The sequence below is a fragment of the Macaca nemestrina genome, chromosome 14 (genome assembly GCF_043159975.1).
Source record: "Macaca nemestrina isolate mMacNem1 chromosome 14, mMacNem.hap1, whole genome shotgun sequence".
NCBI classification, from domain to species: domain Eukaryota; kingdom Metazoa; phylum Chordata; class Mammalia; order Primates; family Cercopithecidae; genus Macaca; species Macaca nemestrina.
This window is the reverse complement of record NC_092138.1, coordinates 112,159,022-112,170,123: the sequence shown is the minus strand read 5'-3', so window position 1 is coordinate 112,170,123 and position 11,102 is coordinate 112,159,022. Positions and strand designations below refer to the sequence as shown.

Here is an 11,102-nt window from a genome sequence, read left to right as displayed (position 1 = left end):
TAATGTTTGTATTTTTAGTAGAGATGGGTTTTCACCATGTTGGCCAGGCTGGTCTCGAACTCCTGACCTAAGGTGATTCACCTGCCTCGGCCTCCCAAAGTGCTGGGATTACAGGCGTGAGCCACCACGCCCAGCTGAGATCATCTTTTTTTCTGTGGCTGTCCCTGGGGAGGGAAGTGCCCTGAGGGGCTAGGCAGAATGGGATGGGGCTGAGGTCAGGGCAGCAGTCCAGGGGCAGTCCCCTCCTCCCCAGCAAGACCAGCGCCCACTTCTCCTAGGTGACGCTCCTCTGTCCATTCACCAAGGCTTTGGATTTGGCCAAGCTGCATGATCTTGGGTGAGGCACTTGACCTGGCTGAGCTTCAGTCCCCTGATCTTCACAATGAAGTAACCCAGAACGCACTAAGCAGGGACTTTTGTAACTCTGATGACCTGCTGGATGGTTTAAGCAGAGGCTAAAAGCTTACTGTTGTCACCCTAGGTGGATGGGAGCGGACTTAGGACAGAGCCCTCATAATGCACTTCCCTCTCCAGGCTCCAGCAGCCTATTGCCCTGGCCAGTCGGGCTGGTTGGCCCCAATCAGCCACCCTACAGGGCAGGGGCCACCCCACCTTCTCCTACTCAGCTGCTGGACTGCATTGCTAGCCAGATGTTCAACAGCTGCCGCATTCCACCCAGCAGTGGCCCCACCTCTGAGGCCAGAGAATGGATCAGCATATGCACCAGGCATGATTAGACTGCGTGAGTCACAACACGTCAGGCCCGAGTTCTCCACCCATCAGGGATGCTGGGACTAAGCTTTGCTGGATCCCACGGCTTGAGTGGATAAAGGCTCAATGCCAAGAGCAGGCAACAGGACGACTGTGTGCCATCAGCTGAGAGACTGGAGGGAGGTGGGAGGGGGACATCAGACCCTATCCCAGAGGTCTTGGAAGAACCCCATCTTCTCAACATCACTTACACCGGACGCCAATCAGCAAACTCACTGTGCAGCAGCAGCTCCCCCATCTTCGGCCTCTCCACCTCTGCCCAGACATCTAGGGACCAAGTCACTCCTAGCTCAGCTTAATCATGTCAATTCCCCACTGTAGCCTGGATTTTACAGTTTTCTATGGAGGAGCACACCTCTTCTCTGAACTCCATCTCCCATTAGGTTGGCGGGTGGCACTGGTCATCCATTATATGGCCTTGGATCCAGAGAGATCCTCATTATCCTGGACAGGGGATGGGGAGGACTCCACCTAAGCAGAGAAGCTGGAATCAGGATACAGTCACCAGCTTGTCTCTTGCAAGCACTGGACCTGATGACATGTACACCTGGGGCCATTATGGGGGATGGCGGTGGGAGTGGGTATCCTCTCCTATCGGGCACAAGAAAAGCAAAGAAAGCCACTCTGCAAAGAGAAAACAACGGGCCGGGCACGGGGGCTCATGCCTGAAATCCCAGAACTTTGGGAGGTCAATGCAGGTGGATCATCTGAGGCCAGGAGTTTGAGACCAGCCTGACCAACATGGTGAAACCCTGTCTCTACTAAAAATACAAAAATTAGCTGGGCATGGTGGCAAGCGTCTGTAGTCCCAGCTACTCAGGAGGCTGACGCAGGAGAACTGCTTGAACCTGGGAGGTGGAGGATGCAGTGGGCCAAGATCATGCCATTGCACTCCAGCCTGGGTGACACAGCGAGACTCTGTCTCAAGAAAAAAAAAATTAAGAGAAAAGAACAAAGTAGATACAGGAGAGGAGAGCAGAGACAGAGACAGAGACCAAGAAGAGAGGTGGGAGGGGGAAAGAGGGAAGCCAGCCTATCCTGGAAGCCTCAGGCTCCCCTCCCTAGGCTATCTCCAACACCTAGCAGCCATTTTTACCCCAGGGTTCCAAGCGACCCTCCCAACACCGCTTTTCTTCTGAAATCATCTCAGGAGGAGTTTGGGGCTTGCGGCCAAGAGCCCTGACTGCGCAGCTCCAACATCCCATCCCATTCAACCTGGGTTCCTGGAGTGATGCAAGCTGGCCGAGCCCCCACCCTGCAGGGCCGGGACTGTTGTCCACCCTCTTGCCTGGATTGCTTCCTCCTCTGCCTCCCCACCCTTCAAGGCCCAACCCACACCCTCCCACTCCTGGATGGCGCCCCTCCCTGATCCTCACCATCCTCGGACACTTGGCTGTGAGTTCGTCTCCAGCCTGAACCAGAGGTCAGCTGAGGGCCTCTCTGCACCCCACCCCTCCAACGCCCCAGCTCCTAGGCTTTGCGTGGTAGGTACCTGTGATCACATGACCCCAGAAAAACCCTCTAATGGGAGGCACTGGCCCAGCCACGAGCTCGGCTTTTGCCACCTTCCTACCAACGTCCGGTCCACACGCTGGCCACCTACTAGGTGTGTCACGTGCACACCCACAGCCAGGGCCCTGGCTGCCCACCAGTGGGGGAGGGTGAGAGGCACACCACCCTGCCCAGTAAAACGGTCCTTTATTTCCACGTTAAACAGAATTGGTCTGTGCTGCTGCCCTACCCCTGCCCCTGTCAGGGGAGCCATGGGAGGGGGCTGAGCCCGCAGAGGTGCCTGTCTTCCCAATGCCAAGGCCTTGCCATCTGCTGGAAGAGGGCCTGGGGGAGGGAAGGATGCCAAGAGGAAATGCTGAGGAGTCCTGGGCAGAGGCCGGCATGCGGGCCTGGCCACAGGGCGATTCCCAGGCAGGACAGACTAGAATGGCAGCCAGGCTCGCACACCCTTGTGGCCTCCCACATGGCAAGTGGTGCTGCAGGGCTGGTTTGGAAAGCGTCAATTAAAGGTCAACTGGGTTGCTGGGGGCACAAAGGCGTGCTCCTGGTAGCCTGAGCCCCCTGACCTAGGTGCTCTTGGGCCTGGCTCTTTGGATAGATCACACGCTGAAGTGGGTACAGGCCAGGGTGGGCCATTCCCTCAGGGCGTCTGGTGCAGTCCCAGGACCCTGAGAGGGAAGCATCCAGTGAAGCCAGTGACACTCTTGCCAGGAGTGGACCTTGCTCTAGCCGGACTAGCAGGCCTGGCCGTGGCCTCAGGGTCTCAGATTCCACTGCTGAGAACCCTCCCAAGATCTTGCATTTCTTGGCCTGTTGGTCCTCTGGCTGTGTCGGGCTGTGGGGCGTGCATGCAGCAACACAGGTCGGGGAGCTGCCGTGAAACAGAGGGCAGCCAGCTCTGGCACTAGAGGCTCTGGCTGTTGCTGACCTCCTTGATCTCTGCAGATCTGCTGAGACCCCCCTGCTGTCTGGAGTGAGTGGATGTAGCACCCCAGGGCATCTCATGTAACAACTTGCCCGATATCCAGAGGGTGCCTGGCACACAGGTGGCTCTCACAACAACAGTGTACTGTAAAGTGTGTGGACCGTAAGCTGTAGACTGGATGGACCTGAACACATGTGGGTCATCACACAGACATGCACCCTCACGTGTGTATGTTATTGACACTGGGGTGTGCCTGTTTATGCACGTGCAGGGGTGAGTGTGCACTGATACCCGGGTGAACTGGGTACGCACATTCAGTCCTGCTGGCAGGGAAGAAGCCACAGACAGAATCGGCAGGGAGTGTGACTATTCACGTGGGGGCGAGTTCACAGCAGCCGGCTCCGGGGCACGCCTGTGTGGGCACACCTGTGGGGTAGTGTGCACACCCCGGATCATGTAAACAGCAGGTGGGGGAGTGTGTGCCGGGGATCTGGGCAGCCCTCACTGCCAGCTGGCACAGTTCTCGGGCAGGCTGTGCAGAATGGCCTCCAGGTTCCGTTTGTCAGCACGGATCTCGGCGAGGTCACTCTCGAAGCCTTGGATCTGCAGCTCCTGCTGCTCAGATTCCTGCTCCAGCAGCCTGAGTTTCCTCTGCAAGGCCCCCGGGGAGTCCAGCTGCAGCCTCAGGCGTTCTAGTGCCCACTGAGTCTCGTTCAGGGCCTGGGCTGGGGCTTGATGGGTGTCCAGCGACCCTGTGGTGGGGCACAAACAGCCTCATTGTGAGCCGGCAGCCCTTCGGGCCCCAGGGCACCCCCAGCCCCTGAGCCTCTCCCCAGCCCAGGCCTCCCAGGATTCCAACAGCCCGCCATCCACCAGGGAAAGACGGGGACCAGAAGGTCTGGGAGGTGGGTGAGGAACCATGCATCCCAACGGGCCCCTGGGCAGACTCGGGAACATCCTCCTGGGTGGCACTTGACAAATGTCATATTTGTTGATGGATTTATTATTATTGTCAAAAAAGAAGGCCTCCTAAGTCCTCTCTGAGTCTTAGTTTACTCATTTACACAACAGTGTGGGAGAGAGGCCCCTGTGATTTTTGCCGGCTCGAACATGCTGGCTCAATTCACTGACACACACATTTACAGATGCTGCCTGTGGGCCTGGATGTGGGCAGTCACTGGGGTAAACCACAGGGTCTCTGGCTTCAGAGCGAGGCAGTGAGGCAGCTGGATCAGGGACTGCAGGCCTGGAAGGCGGCAGTGGGGTCCTGGTTCTGGCCCCTGCATGTCTTCACACTGCTTCCTGGGGTTAAGGACTTCTCTGTGTCTCCCCAAGCATCGACCCTAACCCTAACCCTAACCCCAACCCTAACCCTGGGGCCAGGTGCTCACATTAGAACTGCTAGCAATGGTGACGGAATAGAATCTGCAGGCTGCATCTCTCCCATCTGGCCCTTGTCACCTTGTCACGAAGTGTAATGTTTAACAGAAAGATGGATCTCAGCCAGGTGGGAGAGTGATGGCAATGGGGAGGTAAGTCCAAAGTGGCTTCTTTTTTTTTTTTTTTTTTTTTTGAGATGGAGTCTCACTCTGTCACCCAGGCTGGAGTGCAGTGGCACAATGTCAGCTCACTGCAACATCCACCTCCTGGATTCAAGTGATTCTCCTGCCTCAGCCTCCCAAGTAGCTGGGATTACAGGCCCACACCACCATGCCCAGCTAATTTTTGTATGTATGTATGTATGCATGTATGCATGTATTTATTTACTGAGACGGAGTCTTGCTCTGTTGTCCAGGCTGGAGTGCAGTGGCATGATCTCGGCTTACTGTAGCCTCAGGTTCAAGCGATTCTCCTGCCTCAGTCTCCCAAGTATCTGGGATTACAGGCATCTGCCACCATGCCCGGCTAATTTTTTGTATTTTTAGTAGAGATAGCGTTTCACCATGTTGGCCAGGCTGATCTCAAACTCCTGACCTCAGGTGATCTGCCCACCTCAGCCTCCCAAAGTGCTGGGATTACAAGTGTGAGCCACTGCGCCTGGCCTGATTTTTCTATTTTTAGTAGAGACATGGTTTCACCATGTTGGTCAGGCTGGTCTTAAACTCCTAACCTCCTGTGATCCACCCACTTTGGCCTCCCAAAGTGCTGGGACTGCAGGCGTGAGCCACCGCGTCCAGCCCCAAGTGGCTTCTTCTAACCTTGCAGGATTCCACTGGGCCCCAGGGCTCCCCAAGGCTCTGGATCTTCTGGGTAAGCAGCTGCGAGCACCAAGCCAGGGTGCAAGAGAAGGCAGAGGGGAGCCAAGGCCCTGCTGACCTGGGAGGACCTCAAGAGACCCCACTTCCCACAGCAAAATCCAAACAGCCTGGTCTTCGAAGAGATTCAGAAATGGGTTACAGCCCCCACTCTACCTGCCCAGGCTGCCTAGGGCTCCTGGAGCAGGGGCCAGGCATGTGCTGTTCAGTCCGCATCCCCAAGCCAAGCACAAGGCCGACACAGAGTGTGACAAGTGAATGAACGACAGTGACAATGCAGGAAAGGTTGAAGAGAGTGTCTGTTCCATGACAGGGCCTTAGGTGTCGACTAGGGGCTACCTGCACGCACTCTGAGTCACTTGGACTCGCAGGTGAGCCATGGCTTCCCCACCAGCTGGCTGTGGCACCCTGGGCACATTATCTAAACTGTGTGCTAGGCTGGGTGTGGTGGCTCTCTCCTATAATCCTAGCACTTTGGGAACCTGAAGTGGGAGCATCCCTTGAGGCCAGGAGTTCAACATCAGCTTGGTTAACATAACGAGTTGCTGTCTCTACAAAAAACAAAAATAAATAAAAAATAAAAATAAACTCTCCACGCTCAGTTTCCTCATCTGCAAAATGGCAAAAGAGTAACTGTCCTTGCATAAAAAAGCGAGTATAAGAATTCTGTAAGATCACATGTGTGAATAGCTTAGTGTGGGCCTGGTGTCCAGACAACGTGCAGAGCGTAGCAATTCTCTCTCCTCTTATTACGAATGATAATTGAAAATGCATGCTGCCACATGGGTGAATCTTGATGACTTTCTGCTAAGTGAAATAAGCCAGTCAAAAGAGGACAAATAAGGCTGGGCACGGTGGCTCACGCTTGTGATCCCAGCACTTTAGGCCTAGGCAGGAGGATCACTTGAGCCCAGGAGTTTGAGACCAGCCTGGGCAACATAAGGAGCATATACTTTTGTCTCATAAAACAAAAAAAAATTAGCTGGGTGTGGTGGTGCCTGCCTGTGATCCCAGCTACTTGGAAGGCTGAAGTGGAAGAATTGCTTGAGCCCAGGAGTTTGAAGCTGCAGTGAGCCACGATGGCACCACTGCACTCCAGCCTGGGTAACAGAGCAAGATCCTGTCTCCAAAAAAATTTTTAAAAGTACAAATACGGTATGATTCCAGTTATATGAGGTTTCATATTTCCAGAGTAGTCAAATTCTTTTTTTTTTTTTTTTTTTTTTTTGAGACAGAGTCTCGCTCTGTCCCCTGGGCTGGAGTGCAGTGGCCGGATCTCAGCTCACTGCAAGCTCCGCCTCCCAGGTTTACACCATTCTCCTGCCTCAGCCTCCCGAGTAGCTGGGACTACAGGCGCCCGCCACCTCGCCCGACTAGTTTTTTTTTTTTTTGTATTTTTTAGTAGAGACGGGGTTTCACCGTGTTAGCCAGGATGGTCTCGATCTCCTGACCTCGTGATCTGCCCGTCTCGGCCTCCCAAAGTGCTGGGATTACAGGCTTGAGCCACCGCGCCCGGCCAAATTCTTTTCTTGAGACAGAGTCTCACTCTGTCGCCCAGGCTGGAGTGCAGTGTTGCGATCTGGGCTCACTGCAACCTCTGCCTCCCAGGTTCAAGTGATTCTCCTGCCTCAGCCTCCTGTGTAGCTGAGATTACAGGCATGTGCCACCATGCCTGACTATTTTTTTTTTTTTTATATCTTTAGAAGAGACAGGGTTTCACCATGTTGATCCAGCTGGTCTCAAACTCCTGCCCTCAAATGATCCGCCCGCCTCAGCCTCTCAAAGTGCTGGGATTACAGGCATGAGCTACTGCGCCTGGCCCAGAGTAGTCAAATTCATAGAGACAGAAACTAGAATGATGGCTGCCAGGGGCTGGGGGAGGGAAATGGGGGGTTAGTGTTTCAGGAAGACAGAGCTTCAGTTGGAGATGATGAAAGTGTCCTGGAGATGGGTAGTGGTGATGATCGCACAGCAATGAATATACTTAACGCTGCTGAACTGTACACTTCAAAATGGTTAAGATGGAAACTATTATGTGTCTTTTACAATTTGAAAAAAATACATGCTCTTCTTTTCAGTCCAACTGCCCTGTCTGCTGTCTCCTGAGCCTCCCCACAACACTGGGCCTCTGGGACCTTCGTGCCTTGGGAGGTGCTGTTCCCTTCATCCAAAATGCCTCCTTGCTAAGGCCCGTCTTGAATCTGACCTCCTTCCTACGAGCCGCTATTTAGTCACTCTCAACATACACCATGCACTGTGGTAAGCGCTTTCTAAACCACCCCATTGTTACTCCCATTTTCCAGATGGGGGATCCGAGGCTCAGAGAGGTGGAGTGACTTGCCCAAGGTCTAAGGGCCAAAGAAGGGACAGAGCCAGAGTTGAATCTTGGTCTGATCCTAAACCAGCACCTGATGCCACATTTTCGGCCATGACAGTCTTTCTTCTTCTCCTGAACCCTCAGCTCCTGAGGGCTGACCTGCTCATCCGGTGCCTATATGTTTTCTTGCCAACAGTGAGTTTTCTGTGTGCCCCTCTGCCCCACCCCCAAGGATAGACGGCTCTGGAGGCACAAAGAGTTACTCAAAGTGAACTCACTTCTAGATGCCAACCCTGTCTTACATGGCACAGGGGGTTGGGCGTGGTTATAAATGCTTGTGATTGACTGCAAAGATGGGGATGCGGGAAGCATGGTGATGAGGACAAGGAGGAAATCTTCCCCAGGACTGGAGCTCACAGGAAGATCCGATCCTAGAGGTGCCCCACGGACCCAGGGCTTCAGGGCCCAGCCTTGGGGCCTCCTTACCCAGCCTGGCAAGCAGCTCTGACAAGGCCTCAATGTCCTTCTCCAGGGAGATGCGTGATTCCCGGATCTGCTGCTCCATCTCGCTCAGCCCAGCACCCACCTTCCAGGGGGAGGAGGAAGAAACAGCTTGAATGGCACCCCCACCCTGGCTGCCAGGGGCAGGAGGCAATAGCGTGGGGGCCCTGGCACACGTACCTGCTCAGCTTCCTCCAGCTCCTGTCGGCGTGCTTCAGAATCCAGCACCTGCCGGGACGCCTGTTGGAGCGTGGCTTGCGTCTGGCTGGTGAGCCGGCTGGCACGGCGGTGCACCTGGTTCCCCTCCCTCAGCAAGGCCTTGGCAAGCTATGGGATGGGTGGCAGTGGCAGGGAGAAGAGGTGAGTGCAGTAAGTCCTTTTGGAGGTAAATAGCTCTTATGGCAATAATGTCAAGTAGTCTGTGCCAGGCAGATCATTCATTCACTCATGCATGCAACAAATACGTACTGAACGCAGGCTAAGTGCTGGGCACCGTGCAGACTGCTGGCTACCGCACATTTCTCTCAGGAGAAGAAATCCCCACTATTTTACAGATGAGGAAACAGAGGCACAGAGGGGAGGAGGGGCTGGCCAGAGCCCAAGTGGCATGACAAGAGATCAAGCCAGGGAGCCCCTACAGCAAATCCAGCACTTTTCCTAGGCACCATAAAGACAGTTTCCTTGGTGTGTGAGCAACATAACCAGCAACAGAGCTGGGGAGATATGCAATGATTAGAATTTGGCACCAATTTTTAAAAAGCCTAGTTAAAATCAGCCAGGGCTGGGTGCGGTGGCTCATGTCTATGGTCCCAGCACTTTGGGAGGCTGAGGCAGGAGGCTTGCTTGAGGCCAGAAGTTCAAGACCAGCCTGGGCAACATAGTGAGATCCCAGTCTTTTTCTTTCTTTCTTTCTTTTTTTTTTTTGTTTGAGGCAGAGTCTTACTCTGTCGCCCAGGCTGGAGTGCAGTGGTGCAATCTGGCTCACTGCAACCTCTACCTCCCAGGTTCAAGTAATTCTTGTGTCTCAGCCTCCGGAGTGGTTGGGACTACAGGTGCGCAACACCATGCCCGGCTAATTTTTTTTGTATTTTTAGTAGAGACAGGGTTTTACCATGTTGGCCAGGCTAATCTCGAACTCCTGACCTCAAGTGACCTGCCTGCCTTGGCCTCCCAAAGTGCTGGGATTACAGGAGTGAGCCACCACACCCGGCCGAGACTCCACATATCTACAAAAAAAAAAAAAAAAAAAAAAAAAAAAAAAATTAGCCAGGCACAGTGGCACAGACCTGTAGTCCCAGTGACTCAGGAGGCTGAGGCAGGAAGATCAGTTAAGCCCAAGGGTTTGAGGCTGCAGTGAGCTGTGACTGCGCTACTGTATTCCAGCCTGGGCGACAGAGACCCATTCTCTACAAAACACACACACACACACACACACACACACACACACACACACACAACTTAAGCTGGGTGCAGTGGCTCACGCCTGTAATCCCAGCACTTTGGGAGGCCAAGGCAGGTGGATCACCTGAGATCAGAAGTTGGAGACCAGCCTGGCCAACATGGTGAAACCCCGCTCCACTAAAAATACAAAAATTAGCCAGGTGTGGTGGAGCACGCCTATAATCCCAGCCACTCTGGAATCTGAGGCAGGAGAATCACTTGAACCCAGGAGGCAGAGTTTGCAGTGAGCTGAGATGGCACCAGTGCACTCCAGCCTGAGCCACAGAGTAAGACTCTGTCTCAAAAAATTAAGAAAAAAATTAAAAACAAAAAGGCAGGTAAAATAAATAAATGCAAACTTCAAAATAACAAAAAAGAAAAGAAAAACCTAGACGTTTAGGCAGGAAAGCCAGCAGACCCAGGTGTAAGTCCTGGTTAAGTTCATGAGCCTGGCTGCACCTCAGCGTTCTCACCTGTACAATGGGGACAGCAGTGACGCCTATTTTGTGAGGAACCCACAGGCTCACCCCCGTGAAGTCCCTGAGCTAAATGCCTGGGCCCACTGAGCAGTGAGTGAGTGTGGAGTAATCAGCACGGATGTCGGGAAGGGGCCCACGGAAGGGCAGTCCCCCAGGAGGCAGGAGGCCACTATTGTCACAGCCACCGCCCTGACCTTGGCACTGTCCTTGGCCAACACTTCTGCTTCTCTGCCTTTCTTCTTGGCACTGGAGGAAAGAGGGGCCGCGTTTCCTAGCATCCTCTCCGCCTGCTTGGTCTTCTTTCTCATGTCTGCAAGGAGTCTGTCCCTGATGGAGTCTGCCTTCCTCTGCAGTGCCGCCTGGTCCTTGGGCCGAGGAAACTGCAGCTTCATTCCTGCAAACCCGGCTGAGGCTGGGTCAGGGGAACTGGGCTCACACCTCCAGCGCCTCCCAGGCAGCCGCTGGCAGAGCTGCCTAGCTGGCCACAGACCCCTGGACAACGAGTGGAGGTTTGAGGTGCATGCAACCTGCGTATCACCTTCTCAGGCTTATCCAGGAGGAAACAAAAGCAAGCAAGACACAGACATACTGCTCGGGGAATTTTGAGATGGGTATTCATTCTATTAGGATGTCTATTAAAGTCAAGGAATTACATGGTGGTCCATGCTGGGGCCAGTGATGGGGGCTAGCACAGTCCACGGCTCAGTCTGCTCAGCTCGGCATTTTCATGTACCGCCTATATCTAAACAATACTTTGAGGCAGTGTATAGTGATGGGTAAATCAACAAATGGTTCCTTACCATGGAAAACCAAGAGTCTGATGTAACTGGAAGGATGAGGAAGGACAGAGAAGGAGGGAGAAGTACCAGAAAATCTGGATAATGACATTGCAGAAACCAAAT

The 11,102-nt window shown here is 53.8% G+C and overlaps 1 protein-coding gene across 1 annotated transcript in view; it reads right to left on the bottom strand.

The window, feature by feature from the left end:
- Positions 1 to 2,452: 2,452 nt before the first annotated feature.
- LOC105464043 (laminin subunit gamma 3) overlaps positions 2,453 to 11,102 on the bottom strand; it is a 90,256-nt gene continuing 81,606 nt past the window's right edge. The window contains exons 25-28 of the mRNA XM_011711666.3: positions 10,395 to 10,594; positions 8,462 to 8,608; positions 8,267 to 8,366; positions 2,453 to 3,960 (exon numbers count right to left, since the gene is read on the bottom strand). Coding sequence (XP_011709968.2) covers positions 3,710 to 3,960; positions 8,267 to 8,366; positions 8,462 to 8,608; positions 10,395 to 10,594 — 698 coding nt within the window. The 3' untranslated portion in view covers positions 2,453 to 3,709. The remainder of the gene's footprint in view (positions 3,961 to 8,266; positions 8,367 to 8,461; positions 8,609 to 10,394; positions 10,595 to 11,102) is intronic.